Source organism: Petaurus breviceps, unplaced genomic scaffold (genome assembly GCF_028583685.1).
Source record: "Petaurus breviceps papuanus isolate PSGF00001 unplaced genomic scaffold, PetGlider_PUasm1.0 90825, whole genome shotgun sequence".
Lineage (NCBI taxonomy): Eukaryota > Metazoa > Chordata > Mammalia > Diprotodontia > Petauridae > Petaurus > Petaurus breviceps.
Window position 1 is genome coordinate 20,577,904 of NW_027187353.1, and position 24,263 is coordinate 20,602,166.

A 24,263-nucleotide genomic window follows, 5' to 3' on the forward strand; every position below is an offset into this window, starting at 1 on the left:
TGGGTAGGTGACTCTTTGTTTTAATCCCAGCTCCTTTGTCCTCCGGAATATCATATTCCAAGCCCTTCGGTCCCTTGGTGTAGAAGCTGCCAGATCCTGGGTTATCCTGATTGTGTTTCCACAATATTCAAATTGTTTCTTCCTGGCTGCTTGTAATATTCTCTCCTTAATCTGGGAATTCTGGGACCTGGCTATAATATTCCTAGGAGTTTTCTTTTTGGGATCTTTTTCAGCAGGTGATTGGTGGATTCTTTCAACCTCTATTTTGCCCTCTGATTCTAAAACATCAGGGCAGTTTTCTTTGAGAACTTCCTGGAGGATGCTTTCCAGGCTCTTACTTTGGTCATGGCTCTCAGACAGTCCAATAATTTTTAAATTCTCTCTCCTGGATCTATTTTCCAGGTCAGTGGTTTTTCCCATGAGATATTTCACATTGCCTTCTATTCTTTCATTTGTTTGAATCTGTTTAACAGCATCTTGGTTTCTCATAAAGTCATTAGCTTCCATTTGCTCCAGTCTAATTCTGAAGCCATGATTCTCCCAATTGAGCTTTTGAGATTCTTTTTCCATCTGACAAATTTGGCTTTTTAAGGCATTCTTCTCCTGAGGCCGAATGTGACCCAGGCCTGCTGTCTGCCCCTGGGCTCTCGTCCTGGCCCTGCTGTCTGTGCTGGTGTGACCCAGGCCATCGGGGCCCCAGATAGAGGGAGGGAAGGGGGTGTGCATGGGGGGCTTGCTCTGTGCTCAGCCACGGCTCCGTGACTCCGTCTCCTCCCTGTCCTCCCACTGCAGACTTGGCTGAGTGTAAGCTCGTCTCCTTCCCCGTCGGGATCTACAAAGTGCTGCGAAATGTTGCCGGGCGCATCCACCTCATCATCTTGGCCAACAACGAGCTGCAGGCCCTCTCCAGCAAGTTCATGACCACATTCAGCCAGCTCCGAGGTAGGCACCCAGACACTGAGGCTGGGAAAGAGGGGGATCCGCATCTCCTTTTGGGGTAGCATGTCAGGAGTTCCAGTGTCTCAGGGCCAGGCTCAGGGTGACCTTGGGTAGACCACTACAATCAGTCAATCAACATTTTTAAAAATTATCTTTATTTTGTTAAATATTTCCCAATTACATGTAAAAAAATTTGATAGTCATTTTTTTTAAAGTTTGAATTCCAAATTCTCTTCCTCCCCACCCCCAAGGCAAGCAGTTTGTCAGTCATTGAACTTCAGTTTCCTGGGTTATCAAATGAGGGGGTTGGATTCCATGACCTGAGAGGCCCCTTAAGACTTTCAGACTCTGATCCTGTGATTATGGTCTCCACAAGATGGGGAAGGGGAGGTGCTGGTTAGGGTGGCCACCCCAGAGGATGGGATAGGAAGGGCCTAGGCTTGATCTGTGTGCACTGTGGGGGTTCACTGGCAGCCCCCCTTCCAAAGTACTCTAGCATCCTGCCTCATTTGATCCTCACAACAGTTTTGAGGAGGAGGTGCTGTTATGGTCTTCATTTTGCAGGTAGGTTCAGTATCCTGCCAGGGGTTACCCAGCCATCCTGACCTCTTGCCCCTAAGATTGGTGCACCCATGGTTTTAGTCCACGCCAGAGTCCACACAGATTGTGCTGTACACCTGTCCTTGGCTTCTGTGGACCAAGGGATTTGGCTTGTGTGGGGCCCCTCAGGGCAGCATCGGACCCTCCAGGAGGGAGTGATGTCAAGGCTTCTCCTCGGCTGTCTGAGTTGGTGCTGCTGAAGGTCCCTCTGGAGGGGCCTCGGCCCTTGTGATGATTGAGCTTCAAGTCATATCTTAGACTTGAATGAACCTGGCACTGTGGAGGCCTGACATGGAGGCCCTGCTTTCTCTACTTCTCTCAGTCTCGTTTTTCTGCCTCCCCCATTTGAGTTCACCACTGCTTTTTGGGGATTGGGGTGAACGTAGCCTTCTCCTACTGCTGGCAGCCAAGTTTATGAGTAAGGGAGGCTGGGATTGGAACCCAGGTCTCAACTCCCAGTCCTCTGCTTTACTGCAGCCCCTGCCCTCAGCTCCATGCCTGCACCTTTTCTGTCCTCAGACAGGGCCATCTGAGCCCCTCATTCTGGGCTTTGCTTGTGGGTTTGTAGGGAGCAGCAGAGATGAGGAGGAGGGCTGAGAGGGCTGGGTTCTTGGTGGTTCTTGGCATTTGGGGTGGGCAGGGCCCTTATCGACATCTACTCCAGGGCTTCTTATTGGCAGATGAAGTACTAAAGCCAAGACAGATTAAGTGACGTGTCCAGGCTATACAGCTCCTAGATGACTGAGGCAGGGTTGGACCCCAGGTCCTCCTGATCAGAAGGCCAGCACTCTGACCTCTCGAACATTTGGTGGTTATCTCCCAAGTTCCAAGCACTGTAGGCTGCTGCAAGAGTTAAGTGACCCCTTCCTACAAGGAATTTACTTTCTCTAGGGGAAGACAGAGCATGCACACAGGTGAATAACTACAAAGTATGTACAAAGAATGCACGTAGGAGCGGCCAGTGGAGCTGGCCTGGATTCAGAAAGACCTAAGTCCAACTTGGGCTGTGTGACCCTGGGCAAGTCACTTAACTTCTGTTTACTTTAATCTGCTAGAGATGGAAATGGTAAGCCACTCCAGTTTCTTTGCCAAGAAAACCCCATGGACAGTATTGACATGATATGGTCCATGGGTTCACAGAGTCACAGAGCTCACAGCTGAACAACAGCGTTTAACTCCAGAGAAAGCTGTCATTGCATTATACCAGGCTGCTCTCTGGGTTAGCTCCTGCCCCCTCTAAAACACACACACACACACATTCATTTCGCAGATGAGGAAACTGACAAGACAGGTTACATTATTTGCTCAAGGTCCTACCCAGGATCTTTGGCTCTAAATCTGGAAGAGAACTGAAAGAAAGTGAAGGCTGACCTCGTATCATGGAGAGTGTGCCAGGAATGCCCTCTCCTCATACACACCCTGTCAGTGTCTGCCTCATAGTTGCCTGATGTCTAAAATCCCATAATTACAGCTTAATTCTTTTGACTTAGGACTTTGTTCTCTTTTTAAATGTCAGTGGCCCAGAGAGAGGCAGCATTAAACCTCATTATCTTAGCATTAATGAATTTATCAGATTCTTTCTCCAGAGAAACAATTTTGACAGTAGTGAGGGGGAAAAGCTATGAGAGGATTGAGCACTTTCCCATCCGTGGTCAGTTGGAAATGTTGGGTCACCCACGTGTTGCTAAGGGAGGATGTGGGGACCTGGACTCAGTCACGTGGATGGAGCCCATTCTGTGGTCCTGGGGAGGCTGTGGGGGTGGGGACAGAAAGCTGGCTCCAAGGCTGTTTGGTACAGAGGCTGTTAACCCGGATTCTGCCAGTGAGTGCATTTTAAAAACTAAGTTATTATGTGACCTGCAGGATACTTATTATTTTTTTCCCATTTAATAGTATTTTATTTTTCCAATTACATGTAGAAATAGTTTTTAATATTTACTTTTTAAGATCCAGAGTTCCAAATTTTTCTCCCTCCCTCCCTTCCAACTCCCCCTCCCCAGAAGAGCAAGAAATCCAATATAGGCTATACATGTACAGTCACATTAAACATATTTCCACATTCGTCATATTGTGAAAGAAGAGTCAGAATAAAAGGGAAAAAAACACAAGAAAGAAAAAACAAACAAAAAGTGAAAATAGTCTGCTTTGATCTGCATTCATTCTCCACAGTTCTTTCTCTGGAGGTGGATAGTATTTTCCATCATGAGTCTTTTGGAATTGTCCTGGATAATAGCATTGCTGAGAAGAGCAAAATCAATCATAGTCGATCATTGCACGATGTTGCTGTTACTTTGTATAATGTTCTCCTGGTTCTGCTCACTTCACTTAGCATCAGTTCATGTAAGTCTTTCCTGGTTGTTCTGAAAGCATCCTGTTCATCACTTCTTATAGCATAATAGTATTCTATTACATTCATTTACCACAACTTGTTCAGCTATTCCCCAATTTATGGGCACCCCTTCAATTTCCAATATTTTTCCACCAAAAAAAGCTGCTATAAATATTTTTGTAGAAATAGGTCCTTTTTCCTTTTTTTGGATGTCTTTGGGATGCAGACCTAATAGTAGTATGTTTGGATCAAAGGGTATGCACAATTTTATAGCCCTTTGGCATAGTTCCAAATTGCCTCCCAGAATGGTTGAATCAGTTCACAACTCCACAAACAGTCCATTAGTATTCCAGTTCTCCCATATCGTCACCAAGATTTATAATTTTCCTTTTCTTTCATATTAGCCAATGTGATGGGTGTGAGATAGTACTTTAGAGTTGTTTTAATTTGTATTTCTCTAATCAATAGGGATTTAAAGTATTCTATTATATGGCTATAGATAGCTTTAATTTCTTCATCTGAAAACCGCCTGTTCATAAATCTTTTGACCATTTACTAATTGGAGAATGACTTGTATTATTATAAATATGACTTAGTTCTCTATATATTTTAGAACTGAAGCCATTATCAGAAACACTGGCTATAAAAATTATTTCCCAGCTTTCTGCTTTCCTTCTAATCTTGGTTGCATTGGCTTTGTTTGTGCAAAACCTTTCTAATTTAATGTAATCAGAATTATCCATTTTGCTTTTCATAATGCTCTCTGTCTTTAGTTGGGTCATAGATCTGACAGGTAAACTGTTCCTCTGTGGGGACATTTATGTATGAAATGATTGTGGTACCTGTTTTTGCCTCTGCGCAAGCACTTTGAAGTCAGAGTTGGATGGTATCAGTTTAAATCCTAGCTGTGGTCACTGGCTAACTCTGTGACCTTGGGCAAGTCATCTCTCCTCTCTGGGCTTCAGTTTTATCATCTGTAGAGTGGTCTCTAAGACCCCTTCCAGTTCTGAATCTTTAGTTCTTGCTCGGTCAGCTCTGCCCACTAACATGAGGTGTTCTTGAAGCTCTGTGCTCAGCTTCCTCCTCTGCTTCCTCCATGCCCTCTCACTTGGTCAGCTTGTCAGCCCTCCCAGACTCCATTATTGTCTCTGTGCAGCTGATTTTCAGGCCTACACGTCCAGACCTATGCTCTCTCCCGAGTTCCAGGTTCACTTCCCCAGCGGTTTTTGGACATACTGGCTTGTATATTCTGGATGTCGGAGAGCCATCTTACACTAACTTGTCCCAAACAGAATTCATTATCTTTATCCCCAAGATACTCCTTCTTAACTTTCCTTATGGCTGTCCAGGCTGTTGCCTTATTTCTGTCACTGATGCTTGAAATCTCAGTGTCAAGTTGCACTTGCCTCAGCTCCCCCTTACCCTCTGAGCCAGCCCTTTGTCAGGTCTTGCTTTTTTATCTTCACAATAGCAAAGCAGGAGCTGGATAGAGGGATAGAGGCTGGAGTCAGGAAGGCCCGAGGACTCAGTGACTGTGTGACTCTGGACAGATCACTGACTTAACTGTCTTCCTCAGTGGGCAGAGGCTGGGTCTGGAGTCAGGACCACAAACCCAGCCTCAGGGACTTACTGCTACAACGCGTCATCTACTCTCTCTTGGCCTCAGTTTCCTCAGCTGTTAAGTGGGGATGAGAAGAAGAGCCTCTACTGCCCAGGGTTGCTGTGAGGATCCAGTGAGATGATATTTGTAAAGAGCCCAGCCAGTGCTTGGCCCCCGGCAGGCCCCGATCGATGCTCCCCCATATAAGCGCCAGCCGTTGTCTCTTCCACATTTTTCCCTTTCTTTTACTCACACAGCTGCTGCTGTCTCCTCGGGCCTGCACCCTGGCAGTGACCTGCCCTTGGCTCTGCCTGCCTCACTTTTCTCTCCCCTCAGTTGCCCAACTCCCTGTTCAGTGAATCTCGTTGGCACCCTGTTATCTTTAGGACTCCATATACAAATTCTCTTTGGCATTCAGAGCCTTCCCTCCTTCTGCCTGCCTCATAGAATCTCTTCCTTCAAGGCTTTGCCTGGACACTGCTTTCTGTAGGAAGTTTGTGGGATCTCCCCACCTCTTCTCAGCTCCTTGCCCTTCACCAGCCACGTTGTGGTTTGGGTGCCTTGTCCTTCTACTCCTTGCAGCCTCTCACATGTGGTCATGAATGTGCTCAGAGTAGTGTTTGTTTCTGTTTCTTTCTCTAGAGTGCCTCCCCCAGTGTAGGTGAATAGCAAAGGCTTGGTTGATGGATGTTAGCATCTCTGCTTGCTCAGACACCCCCCTACACATGGTAGCACAGAGCAGGAACTGCTCCCCCCATTTCAGTTTCAGCAAGCAAGCCCTCCTCATCTGCACAAGAATGTGGTGGGAGCCCTGGCCAGGACAGTGTCCTTTTCATGGTAGGAAGCTGTGGGCCGAATAATCACACCCATTTCTACAGATCTTGAAGGTTTACCAAGCGCTTAGGGGATGGCGGTTTGTGGGTTGTTTGCAAGAGTTGATATCCCTCCATTTTACAGAGGAGGAAGCTGAGGCTCAGGCAGGTTAGGTGAGGATGGGCCTTTGTGTGCCTCACAGCTAGTGAGGTGTCGAGCCAGGCCCTGATGCCAGGCCCAGCCCTCTGTGGGTCGGAGGTCGAGACCCTCACTTTAAGAAGCACTGAGGGGTCAGAGTGGAAGAAATGTAAGAAGCCCTGCCCTAGGCCCTTGTGGGTAGTGTGCTAGTGTTTGTAAGCACCATGGGAGATTTGTCTGATTCAGGACTCCAGTCGTGGATGAAATCTGCTCCCCAGAATCTCTTTGTCTGTGAAATAAAAGGCAGACAAACAGATGAATGTATTTTACTTTTTAACCTCTCTTGCTAAAATGCAAAAGAGGTTTTTTGGACAGGATGGGCCATTAACAGCGTGGGCCTAGCTACCTCTGGAAATTCTCCATGAAGTGGTTACTTAGCACACCTGGCCTTCCTTTCAGAGGCTTCCGTACCTTACGTTTCTCTTTCATCTGGCCAAGCAAAGCAGTGTGGATGACTTTCTCTCCCTGGTTCTGGTGAGTTACACAACTTGCTGGCCAAACCCGGGAGCAGGGAAGCCCATCTAACTGCCAGTGTTGAGTAAGGCTGAGTAACATGTCACTGGGAGGTGACAGTGGCCTCTTGGCTTTGAGCGTTAATCACTGGCCATCAGCAACATCTGGAGGGTCTTGGTTTCCCTCTTTCCTTGTCTGGCTTACAGGGTTGTGTCTATAGTTTGTCGGCCCAGACCCATATCTCAGCTTGTTTCAGCCAGTGTCTCCAGGCTTTCACAATGGGGAACCCTTGGAGCCTAATGATGGTCCCCCCTCCATGGCCTTAGCCTTCTTGTGGCGTCCCAGTGACTCATCCTGATGCCCTAGTCTGACTTGACTTCTGTGTCTGATTATAACTTGTACCCTCTGACTTCTCCAGCTCTTCCTCCAGGTCTCAGCTGAGGCCCCAGCTTTGGGAGAAGCCTTGCTTAGCTCCCCTGAATGCTCATGCCTTCCTCTCAGAGAGCCTCTGGCTTATTCTTGTTTGTATGTAGTTTTTCACATGCTGGCTGTCTCCCCGTTAAATTACAAACTCTTTGAGGCAACGGACTCTGTCCCTTTCTTTGTACCCTCAGTGCTTGACCTAAGCCCTAAGAAATGCCTGTTCATTTGTTGGCTCAAATTTCTCCTTTCTGCCCGGTTCTTGTGGCCCTCGTTACAACCAGCTCTGGGATCCTAGCTCTGCAGCTGTAAGAGATCTTAGAGCCCATCTGATCCACCTCCCTCATTTAATAGATGAGGAAACTGAGGCCCGTAGGGGAAGTGACTTGCCCAAGGTCACACAAGAAATGACAGAAGCAGGATTGAAACCCAAACCCCATTGTCTTTCCATTGGAACACACTGGAACATTGATGGTAATTTTCCATGTAAAGTTGTGAGGATGAGGATCAGATGTGATTGTGTGTAGAAAGCCCTGGGCTTCCAGTCTCATAGGCCATGTTCTTTCCTCTAATCCAGGCTGCCTGTCTCAGTAGGACTCCCAGGGCAGTCTTAGCTATGCCATATAATGAGAAGAATAGCTCTAAAGGCCTCTTCTTTTTCTTTTTTAACTAAGTTTTTTTTCAATTAACAAGTACTTATTTTTCTCTCCCATCTATCCTCTCTTTATTGGAAACACAAAAAGAAGAAAAAAAATCCTATTAAATATGTGTAGTAAAGTAAAATGGATTTCCATCAATCAGTCAAGTATCAATCACCTCCTGGGTGCCAGGGTCTAGAGACACAAAAGAAGGAAATAATCCCTACTTCTAAAGCAATTACCTGGGGCAGCTAGGTGGTGCAGTGAACAGAGCACTGGCCCTGGAGTCAGGAGGACCTGAGTTCAAATCAGAGCACAGGCACTTAACACTAGCCATGTGACCTTGGGCAAGTCACTTAACCCCAATTGCCCTGCCTTCCCCCTCCAAAAAGCAAAAAAAAATCAAAAAATAAAAACAGAAAAAAAAACTAAAGCAATTACCTGCTCGTTGGGGAGGGCCCATGGGGAAGTCTGTATGGCAAAAAGTTAATAAATATCAATAGAATCGAAGTGCTGTCTGTTTTATTTTCACAGTCTGAGGGAAGAAGATACCATTGTCCCTGTTGTATAGGGGCAGAAAATAAGTTGGAAGCATTGAAAGGAAAATCTCTGTTAGGGCTTCACCCTAATCAATCAGGCAAGCTCAGGAAAGTGAGGCAAAAAGGAATTTCTCATAACTTACGAAGCACAGCCAATGTGTGGGCTGAAGCCCAGAGCTGGGGCTGAGCTGGGCCTTTTAAAGACAGGTTTTTTGTAACTAGAGAAGTCAGTTCTGATAGATTCTCAGTTCGGAAGGGCTATATCTGGGTGGAGCTTATTCCAGGTAGGATGCTGATTTCTAAAGGGGATCAGAATGGGCCTGGGGCTGCTTTTCCCCACACTTGTTTTGGCACTATTGTCCCCTATCCCTGGGCAAGCCCTCACCTTACAGAGGTCTGTCACGTATTCTTGTTAGAAAAGGGGTAGAAGGGGCGGCTAGGTGGCACAGTGAGTAAAGCGCCAGCCCCGGAGTCAGGAGGACCCGAGTTCGGTTCTGGCCTCAGACACTTGACACCCACACAAAAAAAACTAGCCATGTAACCTTGGGCAAGTTACTTAACCCCAGTTGTCCTCCAAAAAGGCAAAAAAAAAAAAGGGTAGAAAATCATGTAAGTTTATTCGACTTAGCTTGTCACTAAATTCTACACAGTAATTCAGTGGTTATTGTTGAGTTGTTTCAGTTGAAATGGAAACCCATTTGGGGTTTTCTTGGCAAAGAAAACTGCAGTGGTTTGCCATTTCATTCTCTGGCTCATTTTGCAGATGAGGAAACTGAGGCAAGCAGGCTTAAGTGACTTGCCCAGGTTCACACAAACTAGTAAGAGCTTGAAGCTGTATTACTGACTCCAGGCTGGGCATTCTGTGCACCATGGTGCCTCCTGGAGCCCCAGACTCAGTGAGGGGAGCAGGCAATGAGAGCCTTGGCCAACGCCGCTCAGTATTACCCTACTGTGCAGTCATTGTGCAGGTGGGAGAAATCTTTCTGTCTCTTCCTCCTAAACTGCAGATAGAATTTAGAATTCACTGAACAGGCGGACAATTCTCCCCACTGTGGGTGCATGGTAAACATATGCAGATACAGAGCACGTGACCATGTGCCAATCAGCCCCTTTGGGACTGATGGGAGAATATGCAGATCTCTGCCATGAGCACAATTAGAATGCTGATAAGCAATTAAAGCTGAGAAGGCTGGGAAATCTGTGTCTTTGAAAATCTTTGGGAGCTGCCGGAGGGACTGGCAGGGGGACTGTCCTTGTGGACAACTCTGCTATATCCTGCCCATGGGGAGCCAAGCCCCTGCCTAGTGCACTTCTCCCACCAATTCCTCTTCTGCTTAGGTGGCTCCCTGTGGCCTCAGATCAAATACAAAGGCCTGGGGTCTGCAGGGATTGGCTCCTGGATGCCCAGATGCTTCTGGAGGGCAGGAACTGCCTTTTGCCTTTGTGTCCCCAGCACTCAGCACTGGACTTGGCACACAGTAGGCATTTGATAGATGCTAATTGACTGACTGGCAGAGACCTTAGGGGTTATGCAGTCCAAACCTGTCACTTTACAGATGAGGAAACTGAGGCCTGATGGGTTCAGTGCTCATATAGATGTATTCCATATAGCCAGTATTCCTTCAGCTTGAGGCCAAAAGCAGGCTGGTCCCTTATCTAACATCAGACAGAGCTGTCAATAGAACTCAGATTTGGGCCCAGTGCTTCTGGTTTCCAGATTTTTGGCTCTTCCTGATATACCATAGATGACCCCTGAAGAGGAGTCCTTTATGTGAAATCCTTGGCAAGTGGTGAGTTCCCCTGGATTTCTGCTTGTAGGATAGATTATTAATTCCTACCCACAGTAGCATCAAAGGCCCTCTTTATTTTTTTTAAATTAATTTTGCATCTTTACTATTCTACTTTTTTTTTTTTTTTGCTTTTTGGAGGAGGGAAGGTAGGGCAGTTGGGGTTAAGTGACTTGCCCAAGGTCACACAGCTAGTTTTTGTGTGTGTGTGTGTGTGTGTGTGTGTGTGTGTGTGTGTGTGTCAAAGGCCGGATCTGAACTCAGGTCCTCCTGGCTCCAGGGCCAGTGCTCTATTCACTGTGCTACCTAGCTGCCCCCAAAGGGCCCTCTTTAATCTGGCTCCAATGGAACTTTCCAACCTTAATCACTAAGTAAGCGTTTATTAAGGACCTACTGTGTGTCAGACACTGTGCTAAGTGTGAAAAAGCTGACAGTCTAATGGAAGAGACAAGCAAACAAATACAAACATGTGCAGACAGGCCATGTACAGAATAATACCGGGCACTAGAATTAGGAGGGGTTGGGGAGGCTTCCTGTAGAAGGCAGGATTTTAGTTGGGGCTTAAAGGAAGCTGGGGAGGTCAGTAATGGGGATGGCAAAGGGAGGGCATTCTTAGCATGGGGGATGGCCAGAGAACTCACCACTTGCCAAGGATTTCACATAAAGGACTCCTCTTCAGGGGTCATCTATAGTGTAGCAGGAAGAGCCAAAAATCTGGAAACCAGAAGCATTGGGCGGTGATTAAGGACATAGTCTGCTGGAGGAAAGGAGAGGGGAGGGAGTCAAGTGCATATGAAGAGGAGTTGGCCTTGCTAAGGAGAAGGGGACTAGGGGGAGCTCACATAGAATGGTCTCCATTTTTTTCAGTAAAGTATGAGGTGAGATCCTTAGCTGAGAGAAGGGCTGGAATAACTTTTGTGGGGAGTGAGATAGAAGGGGTCAGGAATCTGCAGCCTTGAGGCCACGTGTGGCCCTGTAGGTCCTCAAGTGAGGCCCATTGATGAACCCAAACTTCACAGAACAAATTCCCTTAATAAGAGGATTTGTTCTGTAAAACTTGGATTCAGTTAAAGGGCTGCATTTGAGGACCTAGAGGGCCACAGGTGGCTCAAAACTGAAGGTTCCCAACCCCTCTTAGGGCATCAATTTAGGGGGTAATTAAAGCATTGCCTTTTTCACAAAGGCCCAAATGAAGTTGAATAACATGAATGTGCAGTGGATCGTTAGCATGTGGGTCTTTGCTCATCCTCCTTTGGCAGCTTGTGGATAGATGTGGAAGAGACAGGTGGTTAGAGCAGTGCAAAGCTGAGGTTTGGCAAGACAAGGGCATCGAGAAGATTACTAGGTCAAGACGCTGGGGGCAAAAGAGAGTGCAGAGTTGAAGTGGCTACTTCTTGGGGCAAGGTTGGGGAGAGAGTAGGTGCCTTGACCTGAGAAGATACTGAGATGGGAGGAATGGAGGCTGTGAGGAGGGTGAGGGAGATGCAGGAGTGAGAGCTGTGTGGAGCTGCACTGACAGGACCACTGGCTGCACTGGGCCAGGGATGTTTGGCCAGTGCTCAGAGGGGCCCTTCCAGTGCTGAGACCTTGCTGAGCCCTGAGTCGTGTCACACTCTGATAATGCCCTATACAGGGGCTCCTGGTGGAGTGCACTGGAGAGTCCAAGGCCCTGCTTTCTCTGACATGGCTTTGTGAGCTGGGACAGTCACTTTCTAGGGCCTTGGTTTCCTTACCTGTAAAATGACTGGCTTGGCTAAGATCTACCAGCTCCACAGCACACAGAAGATAGTTGAAAGTTCTGATCTTGGCATCCAAGGTCCTCACCTGTTTGACTGAAACCTTCTTCAGGCTCTTATTTCACATTAATCCCTTTCATGATTATGCAGTAATGGAGCTTGGCACTGAGTCCTTGTGAGTGGGCCTGAGCCACCTGTAAAGGGAAGGGGGGAGCCCCCTGGCTGGAAAGGGGAACAGGAGGGCTGAAGAACAAGATCTGCTGTTGATCTTTAGGAAATTTTACTCTTAATAGGACATGTGGCCCTTACTCTGGTGGGCCTAGGAGCATCTTCATTGGTATTCAGGAGAAGGACTCTCCGAGATCCCTGCCTGGTCAATATCGATTCTTAATTGGGAACAGAGAGTAATTTTGCAGACCCAGGGTGTGCTCAGGGACTAGCCTGTGTCCTTTGATGCTACAGGTGGAGGGGAGGAAGGGAGAGATGCCTCCTTCCAAAACTGAAGCCTGTTATTCTCCACTTGGAGGCTCTGGGACACACTCAGTCTGTTATTTATTTATTTAGACTTTTGGGGGGGGGACCCAACAATACAACTATAGAACAGCTTCACATAAATATGAACGAGAAACTACAAAAACTGTTAGGGAAACAGACTTCTTTTTGTGCAAAAGAAGCTTGTCTGATCAACACAGTATTGCCTTTGTCATCCCTGGAGAAGGCTTTCAGAGCCAAGTCTATCCACTGTCTGACAGAATGCCATAGAAGATGCCCCAGGCTAGGGATGGGGTCAGGACTCTTCCCTGGGCTGGTTATTAGCAAACCTGCCCATCTCTGCCCCTTTCAGCTTGACATTTCCTCTCTTCTTCCCAGTTTTGCACCAAGGTAACATTGTGTGCTTTGGAAAGAGTCCTGGACTTAGGAGAACTGGCCTTAAGTCCTGGATGTCTCACTCATCACCTTGGGGACTTTAACAGTTTTGGATTTCAAGCTGGAAGGGACATCATCTAAACCTTCATTTTATAAACTCCTCTTTTTGGCATCCAGAACCTTTCATAACCTGTTCCCATCTTCCCTTACCAACCTTATTACACGTGACTCCTCTTTAATATATACCTCTGTATAGCTACAGGGGTAGGGGTGTGTTTGTGTACACATGTTTATATATATATATATATGCATATGCATATGCATACTTGTATTCCCTTGGTATAATGTAAGCTCTGGGAGGTTCAGGGACAGTTTCACCTTTGACTTTGTATCCCCCTACCTAATGAAGCCCCTGACACACAACTGGTACTTAAGAAATGCTCGGTGAGTTATTAATTGATATAGAGAAGGAAGTGGAGGTCCAGACAGGAATCAACAGTTGTCCAGAGTCTCCTCTCTCTGGACCTTGGTTTTCTCTGTAAAATGAAGTGGAAGTAATTGAACTCTGAGGCCCTTTTTAACTCTCCTAGTCTATCATTTTAGGGCTTGGAATGTAGCATCGGCTGTGGGATTTCGTAGTAGTGTGTGTGTAGTTGGGGGGCTTCTCTTCTGAAGGGGAAGCTGCTTTGTATTCCATGGGGACAATGCACAGACCTCCCTGCCCCTCAGAGGGCCTCCCTGGGGACAGGGCCTTCTCCCTTGCCCTAGAAAGATTGTCCCCTTTGTTGTCATTGTCATCTTTGTTGCTATCCCATCATCATCAACAGTGCCAGGCACTAGGAAAGCAAGAAAGGGCAAAAAAAAGGCCAAAAAAGTGGCCGCTGCCCCTAGGGATCACATTCCAGTCACTGAGCCCATACAAGATATCTAGAATGTGGATAGGAGGTTGTCTCAGACAGAAAGGCATTGAGAAGAGGGGTTGGACTTTGAGACAAGAAATCTCTCCCCTTCCCTAGTCCTCAGTCCTTTTTGTTCAAATACAGAGGCTGGAGCCACTGATCATTAGGGTCTCTCCAATTTTTAATACTTCAGAGGTCCATCCACAAAGGGTTTGTGTAGCAGACTGTTACTTGCCTGACGCTGTGGGGGAGTATATTGGCTTTATTCCCTCATCTGGGTTTCTAAGCAAGGGATATTGTAGCCAATAAGTCATGAGTGGAGTGGAAGGGGAAGATTAGAATGGCAAAAAAATATGATACACTCTTCACTACTTTGATTATTCATGGGATTTAGAAATAAAAAAGGCTTTAGGCTTTTAGTCTTTTTAGACTGCTAGGCCTTTTCCCTGGAATATGCGTGTTTCCTACAACATCTCTCATAAGTAGACATCCAGTCTTTGCTGCAAGACTTCTAGGGACAGGCAGCTCACTACCTCACAAAGAAGTACATTCCATTTCGAGACTGCTCTAATTGTTTTTTTTTTAAGTCTTATATTGAGCTTCAAAAAGAAACAGAGGAAAAACATTTTTGCTCTTGAATCCCTGTGACACTAGGCATCCAATAAATCTTAGATAAAGAATCTCTCCAAGGGGTCCTTTGCGATTCAAAGAGCACCCCCCCAAAAAATCCCAGAGTAGAAATTCCCCCACATGGAGTGACCACTTCCACTGGTCGTGCCCCACATCTCTCACCTGGGCTTAGAGACACCTACTCACTCACTGGGCTGACTTGATTGCTCCAATTTGTTCTCACACTGGTAGGATTAGACTTCCCCAAGAAGACCCATCACAATGCAGTTACTGTCAGATCTCTCAGTTCTCAAGTTCTCTGTTGAGGACAAATACACTCCTCTATTTACTACGTTAGTTCTTGAGCCCCCACCAATATATTTCTATGTATGTTGCTGTACCTTGATTAATGCGAGCAAAACCCAAGTAATAATTTTAGAATGGACCTTTTATTACAACACCATGTTAGCTGATCAGGCCACACTGCATGTCCCAGGTACAGCAATAGCTGTAGCAGCAGCCAGCAACAGCCCCTATCTGGGGCAAAACCTCAGCTTATAAAGGGGGCCCACTGTAAGCAATGATTGGTGAGTACACACCTAGAAATTCCCGTGCCTGACCCAGAAGCCCACCCACTTCTATGTAGGTGAGCTGACTGGGAAAGGGCGGAGACCCAGTGGGGGAGGGCGGAGCTGACCTGGCAGTCCCCTTACTTCCTTGAGGTAGGGAAAACCAGGCACAACAATACAACTAGACACTCTTAAGTAATAACACTTTTAGATCTTAAACATAACTGTTTATTTAATAAGGGAAGAGAAATACTAATGGAGGTACTGATATATTAAAATAAATGCATAAATAATAAATACATCACAATTCACATGTAAACTTGGGTCCCACTCCTACCAGTACATTCATTATCTGTGGGGAAAATTGGGCATATATAAAGGAGACATATATAAAGGGCATCCTATAAAGGAGACACATGGATAAGAAAAACCCTAACCCACAGCTCTGCAGTTTCTTCTTTCTATCTCTGTAAAAAGGTCCTTTTTGAATGTAACTTCTGTGTGCATTATCTGCTTTCATTGCTAAACTAAATTGGTGCCTTCTGTGCTTGATTCCACAACTCACTGACTCACAACATACCTCAGCCTGGCTAGTTGATCTGAGAAGTGACTTCTCCAATTCTCTGCTTCTGGACTATTCCTCTAAAAACTAGTCTTAGTCCTTGTGAAAATAGTAGTTTTTGCTACAGTGAAGATGTTACTTTCAACTTCCAGCTTAATTGATAAAGTTCTGAAATTTCTCCTTTCACTCTTTTCTCTTAAGATTGAAGTCTGTATCTTCTCTGCAAATGATCTACCTTGTGATTAATGATAAAATTCTCATCTGTCTGTAATGAAATAAGTTAGATTTGTCTCCAGATCATACAACAACATTAACATCTGTGTTTCCTCAGTTTTCTGCAAAGTTTGTCATCTGCAAAACACAGCTGTGTCAGAATTCTCAGTTAGGAAGGGATACTTTCCCTTGGAGTGCCGAGCAGGCTTAGCCCTGAAGCACCCCAGAGTTTGAAGAAGTTATTGAATCCAACCTGAAACTGAGCTCCTCTGCCTCTTGTTCACATCCCCAACAAGTGGACTTCCCCATCTTTGACTTAACCACCTGCAGACATGGAGCAGTGACCACTTCATGAAGCAACCCAGGCCCCTTTGAGATAGCTCTTATGGTTCAGTTATGTCGAGCCAGGCCTTGTGCTGGGAAACAAAGGCAAAAATAAGAACTTCCCTGCTCTGGAGATGGTCACATCCTGCTGGGGGAAATCCCATGTACACATACAGGCAGAGATAAAATGTGTAGTGAAGGGGGGAGAATCCTGGCATCTGTAGGGTGCAGGAGGGGCCTAGATAGAAAGAAACACTCGAGCTGACCAGGGCACTAAAGGGAAGGAGGAGAGCTTTTGAGAAGTCAGGGACAAGGGAAATCACTTACCCAGGGTCATAAGACTCAGAAAGTCAGAGGTGAGAGCTAAACCCAGGCCTCCTCGTCCCAAATCCTGTACTTCTTTCCTCTCTACTGTATTGTCTCTTAGGTGTCCTAACACTCCTCCTTCTATACTTTTCTGTCCCTAGCTTACCAAGGCTCCTGGCATCTTTATATTTCCTTGTGGCTGCACAAACCACCCTGCTACCCCACCCCTCCAGCTCCTATGCCCCTCTTAGACCTCTTCTTCCCTCCCACCCTTAATGCCCTATGTTGTTATAAATGTCCCTTTAGTGAGGTTTTGGGGAGAGTAAAATGCTTAAACTAAATCAGACTCTTAACTAAGGTGAGGATTATCACCCTTAGCCCTTATCAAGTACTTTTTCATTATAAAAGAAGGTGCATCTTGAGGCAGATGAATCTTAGACTGGTGAGCTCTTAGGTAGGGTGATATTTGGGAGTCAGGGGAACTTTCCTTGATGGCTGTTAAATCTTACCATTTCTGATTGAAGACAGGCTCATATTGTAGTCACACATCTGATCATGGCTTTCCCAAGATCCTTACAGCCCACAAAGAAGTCCTCAGTCCCTTTTGATACTTGACTGAGAAATCCATTAAATATCAAACAGGGGAGCTGATGCTTTATTCCAGAGGTATTATCTTAGGGCAAGTATTGAAGTTTCTTAAACAGGAGAATGGTCTGGCCAGATCTGGGCTTTAATAGTATCAGTTAGGTGATTGTATGGGGACATCTGGTGTTTCTTCCTCTATGGGCTAAAAACCCTGGTCCAGGGTAGACAGCCACTGCTCAGGCTTCTTGATGGTTAGGAGTAATCAACAGAAATTATCATCTATCATCATGGGAGGCCTGCTCCCCGGGATGTAAGATATTGATAGAAACAGTGATGAAAAGGGCCTTGAAGATCCACAGGCTGCCTGCAGTGGAGCCTAAAGCAAGAAGGCCACAGAGTGGCCAGCCTCCTCATATCTCCTGTCTAATCAGACTCACAGATCACAGTTGTCTTCAGGGGAGGGAAGAGAGGTGGGGAGGCCCTCAGATGACTCATCTGGGATGTGTAAGGAAACATTATAGCAAAATATCATGACTTAATATTCAAAATTGCTGTAGAACCCCTTTTGTTAGGACCATTTTGACTGGGAAGTGGTGGTAATGGAGTGTGGAGGCTTGGCTGACGTTGATTTCTGAGCCATCTGATAGAGCTTACTAGGCTTGGAATCAGTATGGTGGAGTGATATATCTCAGCTCCTTCCAGCTTTAAATCCTATGATGATTTTGTGCCTAGATTTAAGTCATTAAACAAACAAATGTCTTCTGTGTTTCAGGCACTGAAGATACAAAGAGAAAAGCAAGGCTGTCTGTGCTCTTAAAGTGCTCCAGTTCTACTGGGGTAGAACATGTTCTCAGAAAAGTCGGTGCACAGTGGATGTGCAGTGATTGAGGAGGAAGGGGAGAGGTGGTACCAGCAACTGGGAAAGACCTCTTGAAGGAGGCTGTGCTTAAAGGGAGCCAGAGTTCTGAGAGAAAGACGTGAGGAGGAAGAGCGTTCTCAGCATGGAGTCAGGCCATACACATGTGTGGAGGCCTGAGATGGAACATGTGTCAGGAAGGGCAGGTAGTCAAGTTTGGTGGGAGGGTAGAGTTGGAGAAGGGGGAGGGAGAAGTACAGTGTTGTGTGATTAGCCTGGAGCCTAATAGTGCAAACTTTTAAAGTGCACAAAGAGGCGAACTGAGCTTTTAATCTGGAGGCAATGGGAGCCTTGGGAAGCTTCTTATTTATTTATTTATTTTTTAATTCTTTTCTTTTTTTAATTAAATTTTATGTTTATTTTTAGTTGACATCCTTAATTTCTTTTTTTTTTTTTTGAAGCAATTGGGGTTAAGTAACTTGCTCAAGGTTATACAGCCAGTTATTTCTGGGTGTGGTGCTAAGTTATCTGAGCCTGGATTTGATCCCAGGTCATCCTGACTCTGGGGCGGTGCTCTTACTCACTGTTCCACCTGGCCACCCCTAAGCAATTGGGGTTAAGTAACTTGCTCAAGGTTGCACGGCCAGGTGTTTCTAGGTGGGTGCTAAGTGTCTGAGCCCGCATTCGATCCCAGATCATTCCGACACTGGGGCCGGTGCTCTTACTCGCTATGCTACCTGGCCGCCCCGACATCATTCATTTCTACAAGATTTTGAGTTACAGATTTTCTCCCCATCTTTCCCCTACCCAACACCCCAAAACCCGCGATCCCACTATATACTCCCTCCGCCAATCTGTTCTCTCCTATATCCTCTCCCATGCCCCCTCCAACTTTCCAGTAGGGCAAGGTGGATCTCCCAGTGCCTGTATATCTTATTTCCCAGCTGAATGTAAAAAAATAATAATGATAATATTTTTAAAATATTTGATTTTAAAACTTTGAATTCCAGATTCTTTCCCTTCTTCCCTCGTCACCCACGCTTACTGGGAAGATAAGCAATTCAGTATAGGTGGTGTATGTGTAGTTACACAAAACATTTCCATAGTGGATATATTGTGAAAGACTGACTATATTTCCCTCCATCCTATCCAGCCCCTCCACTTGTTCTATTCTGCACTTTGACCTTGTCCCTTTTCAAAAGTGTGTACTTCTAACTACCTTCCCCCCCAACCTGCCCTCCCCTCCATCATCCCCCCTCTCATCCCTTTCCCACCTACTCTCCTGTAGGGCAAGATACCCAGTTTTGTGTGTATGTCATTCCCTCCCTAAACCAAATTCAAGAGAGTGGGGTTGACCCATTCCCCTTTGCCTTCCTGTTCTTCCCCTCCATTGTGACAGTTATCCCTTGCCTCTTCTATATGAGATAATTTACCCCATTTTGTCTCTCCCCATCTCCTCTCATTATATTCCTCTCTCACCTCTCAATTTTACCTTTTAAATATTATCCCTTCCTACTCAATTGATCCTGTGCCCTCTGTCTCTGTATACCTGTACACAGATATACACTCACATATATATTCATATGCACATATACCCTCCTATATATATGTATGTATACACACACACATATATATATGTATATACGTTTATATTCCCTTCAACTATCCTCATACTGAGAAAAGTTTCGTAAGTTACAATTATCATTTTTCCATGTAGGCATGTAAATAGTTCAACTTTGATAAGTTCCTTATGATTTCTTTTCCCTGTTTGCCTTTTCATGCTTCTCTTGCTTCTTGTATTTGAATGACAAATTTTCTATTCAACTCTGGTTTTTTGATCAAGAATGCTTGAAAGTCCTCCACTTCATTGAATAACCGTATTTTTCCCTGAAACATTATACTCAGTTTTGCTGGGTTGGTGATTCTTGTTTTTAATCCTAGCTCCTTTGATCTCCAGAATATCATATTCTAAGCCCTTTGATCTCTTAATGTAGAAGTTGCTAGATCCTGTGTTATCCTGATTGTGTTTCCACAATATTCAGATTGTTTCTTCTTGGCTGCTTGTAATATTTTCTCCTTGACCTGGGAACTCCGGAATCCGGCTATAATATTCCTAGGAGTTTTCTTTGGGGGATCTTTTTCAAGAGGTGATTGGTGAATTCTTTCCATTTCTATTTTGCCCTCTGGTTCTAGAATATCAGGGCAATTTTGCTTGATAATTTCTTGAAATACAGTGTCTACACTCTTTTTTTGATCATAGCTTTCAGGTAGTCTAATAATTTTTAAATGATCTTTCCTGGATCTATTTTCTAGGTCAGTGGTTTTCCCAATGAGATATTTCATATTGCCTTCTATTTTTTAATTTGTTTGGATCTGTTTAATAGTATCTTGATTTCTCATAAAGTCATTAGCTTCCATTTGTTCCAATCTAATTCTTTTTTTTTTTTTTTAAGTAATTGGGGTTAAGTAACTTGCTCAAGGTTACACGGCCAGTTATTTCTAGGTGTGGTGCTGAGTGTCTGAGCCCGGGATTCGATCTCCAGGTCGTCCCAACACTGGAGCCGGTGCTCTTACTCGCTGAGCCACCTGGCCGCCCCTAAGCAATTGGGGTTAAGTAACTTGCTCAAGGTTACACGGCCAGGTGTTTCTGGGTGGGTGCTAAGTGTCCGAGCCCGGGATTCGATCTCCAGGTCTTCTCAACACTGGAGCCGGTGCTCTTACTTACCTGGCCGCCCCCGTTCCAATCTAATTCTGAAGGAATTATTCTCTTCAGTGAGCTTTTGAAATGCTTTTTCCATATGGCATATTTGGCTTTTTAAGGCATTCTTCTCCTCACTGGCTTTTTGGGCCTCTTTTGCCATTTGAATTAATCTATTTTTTAAGGTGTTATTTTCTTCAGTTAGGTTGTTGACTCTCTTTTCATGATTTTCTTGCATCATTCTCATTTCTCTTCCCAATTTTTCCTCCACTTCTCTCACTTGATTTTCATAATCGTTCTTGAGCTCCTCCATGGCCTGTAATCAGTTCATATTTTTCTTGGAAACTTTTGGTGCAGGAGTTCTGACTTTGATGGCTTCCTCTAGCTCCATGCCTTGATCTTTTTTGTCCCCAAAAAAGGATTCTATTGTCTGTTTGTGCTACTGTTGCTTGCTCATGTTGGCAGCCAATTACTTGACTTTTGAGCTCTTTGCCATGGTAGAACTCTGCTTCCAAAATGGAGAGAGCTATGTCCCAAATCGTTGGGGTTTTCACAGCTGTTGGAGTTATTAGGAGGGTGCTGTCTCTGCAGCCCCCACAAGCTGACTAACTAGTCACATACCTCAGGACCACCACCCAAGACCACAATCCAAATCCAGGCAGGTTAAAGCAAGAGCAATCACCCCTCAGAATGGTCACTTGTTCCCCCACAATCTGCAGGCCAGGAGCTCTGAAGCAGCCATGTGGAGGCTGCACCGCCTCCACTTCTCGCTCTGGGGGCAAAGACAAAACCATTGTAGCAGCAAGCACCACAGTGTCCCTAGCGTGGCTGCCAACAGGTTCTTAGATCTGCTTTGCTAAAGGAAAGCAACTCAAAATGGGTTAACAAGCTTACTTTAATCAATCAAACATATGTCATTTACCTAGTTCAGGGGGAAAAGGTCAGCACCCCAAACTTCAGAATATACAGAGGTTACAAGCATAAGTTACAAGAATATTTCAGCAGACAGGCCTCCAAACTGTCTAACCATTACATCCATACCAAATCACAGTTACCAGAGAGGGAAGCATCAACATCTGGGTTTTTCAAAGCCAGGTAGGGGGCTCTCAACAATGGCTGCCCAGAGTCTCATCTGGTCAAATCACACAACACATCTCAAAGTGAGCCCCAAAGCAAAGCCTCACATCAGGGCTTATATAGCCTTCTCCTGGATCAGAGAATGTAACAACCTTCTTGACCCACTGCCCAATCACAAAGTATCTCTTGAGAAACAAGCCTCCCACCACAGGTTCCAGTTGCACTTAAGCCTAGGGGCAGGGAAGATCTTAAAAATTTACATTCCCATTACAACCACGTTTCTGTCTCCCCCCAGTTCCAACAGAGTTCTTCACTAACCTTTTATTTTTTCTTTGGCATTTATGGGTTGATATTTCTGGAAACTGCCATAGATGCTGGTGATCCACTTTCCTGAAGCCCCTCCAGTCACAGCTGGTTGAGGTTGCCCTGGGGCTAAAACCTCGGGCTCAAGCAGGGCTGGGCTTCGATGGACCCTTCCTGTTGGCCTGCTGGGCTGCCTTCAGTGGGAGATTTGTTTCTCTCTGTCACTTTGTGGCTTCTGCAGCTCTAAAATTTGTTTAGAGTCATATTTTATAGGGATCTGAGGTGGTTATGGGGAGAGCTCACAAGTTTTCCTGCTTCTACACTGCCATCTTGGCTATGCTGCCATCTTGGCTCCGCCCCACCTTGGCAAGCTTCTTAAAGAGAACAGCCATATATGGTTAGACCTGTTCTTTAAGAATATCTATTAGGCTTTTATAGAGAGAATAGGTTAGAGAGGGAAAAGATGGGATTCAGTTAGGCCACTTAGAAGGCTATAGAGTTTCAGGAAAAGAGACAGAGCCTAGGGATGGGGGGTTGTGGTTTGGGTACTGAGAAGGGGATGAGTCATAGAGATGTTAAGGCAGTAGGATTGACAGGACCTGGCAACTGCTTCAGTTTGGGGAATAGGATGCAGGGGGAGGGGCAGTTGTAGAGAAGTAATGGTCAAGGGTGACCCTGAAGTTGTGAACCTAGGTGAATGAAAAGGAAGGCTGGAGCCAAGTTTTGAAATGGGCCACGAGGAGCTATGGAAGATTCTAGAGTACTGAAGTGACAGAGGCCAGACCTGTGCATTTTGAAAGATCCATTTGGTAGCTCCGTGCACAGCATGTGTCGGAAGTGGGTGTGAGACCAGTCAGGGCAGTGAGTGGGGCTACAATGACTGTATATGAGCAGGGAAAAGGGATGAAGGGGGAGGTAGGTGAGAGGGAAGAGTCCAGAGGGACTGCCAGGTTGGGAACCGCAGGGACCGGGGAATGATAGTGCCCTTGGCAGAGATAGTATGGGTTTAGGGAGAAAATGATGAGCTCTCAATCAAATCAATCAGTAAACATTTATTAAGCCCTACTATGTGCCAGGCAGGGCAGCGAGGTGGCATAGGGGATAGAGCACCAGGCCTGGAGTCAGGAAGACCTGAGTTCGAATCTTGCCTCAGACACTGACCAGCTATGTGACCCTGGGCAAGTCACAACCCTATTTGCCTCAGTTTCCTCATCTGTAAAATGAGCTAGAAAGGGAAAGGGAAAGCCACTCCAGTATCTTTACCAAGAGAACCCCACATTGGGTGATGAAGAGGTGGACATGACTGAAACAGCTGAATAATGCAAATGTGCCAGGCACTGTGCTAAATTTATTTAGGGATACAGAAAGAAGAGAAAGCCCCTGCCCTTGAGGAGCTTACAATCTAGGAGATGATAGCAAACATACATACAAAGCAGCTATATGTAGCATGAATAGGATATACTTAACAGAGGGGAGGCACTGGAACTGAGAGGGTTGGGGAAGGCTTCCCGGAAATTGGGACTTAAAGGAAGCCGAGGAGGTCATTGGAGGAGGGGGAGTGTTCCTGGCAGGGAGGATGGCCTGGGAAAATGCCTGGAGCCAAGAGATGAAGTGTCTTGTGTAATCAGCAGCCAGGAGGCCAGTGTCACTGGATTGTACCAGTCCGGGAGGAAGCTATAAGAAGCCTGAAAAGGGAGGAGGGAGCTAGGGGATGAAGGACTTTGAATGCCAGATGGAACTTTGTATATTTGCTGCTGGAGGCAACAGGGAGCCACCGGAGTTTATTGAGTAGTTGCCCCTGTGCTTTAGGAAAATTACTTTATCTGCTGAATGGAGAGCGGTTTGGAGGGGGAGGGACTTGAAGCTGGCAGAATTATCCAGCAGTTATTTAAATCGACCAAGTGTGAGGTGATGAGGGTCTGTGCCAGGGAGGGGGATGTATCAGAAGAGAGGAGGGGGCATGAAGGTGAAGTCGACAGGCCCTGACACCAGCTTGGATATAGGGGAGAAGGGTGAGAGATAGTGAGGAGTCCAGGAGGACAGCTAGGTTGTGAGCCTGGGGACTGGGAAGATGGTGATGCCCTCTATATTAATGGAGGTTAGGGTTTAGAGGAAAAGATGAGTTCCACTTTGGACATGTTAAGTTTGAAATTGTCGTGGAACATTCAGGTGAAAATATCTAACAGGTGGTTGGAGATGGAAAGACTGAAGCTCAGGAGAGAGATGAGAGCTGGGTTTGTAGATTTTAAAGGGAATAAATCTATTCTACTCCAACATTTTGTGATTCTGTGAAATATTAAGGAGAGAGATGTTTTTAATTTCATGTTCTTTGGTTTCAAAAGG

At 45.7% G+C, this 24,263-nt stretch overlaps 2 protein-coding genes across 6 annotated transcripts in view; both read left to right on the forward strand.

The window, feature by feature from the left end:
- LRRC20 (leucine rich repeat containing 20) overlaps window positions 1–24,263 on the forward strand; it is a 96,267-nt gene that overhangs the window by 33,951 nt on the left and 38,053 nt on the right. For all 5 annotated transcript variants that reach the window (XM_069071453.1, XM_069071454.1, XM_069071456.1 and 2 more), the window contains exon 3: window positions 793–942. In XM_069071453.1, the coding sequence (XP_068927554.1) occupies window positions 793–942 (150 nt within the window). The remainder of the gene's footprint in view (window positions 1–792; window positions 943–24,263) is intronic.
- The window catches only part of PPA1 (inorganic pyrophosphatase 1), a 153,964-nt gene that overhangs the window by 10,091 nt on the left and 119,610 nt on the right, over window positions 1–24,263 (forward strand). The gene's annotated exons all lie outside the window — the stretch shown is intronic.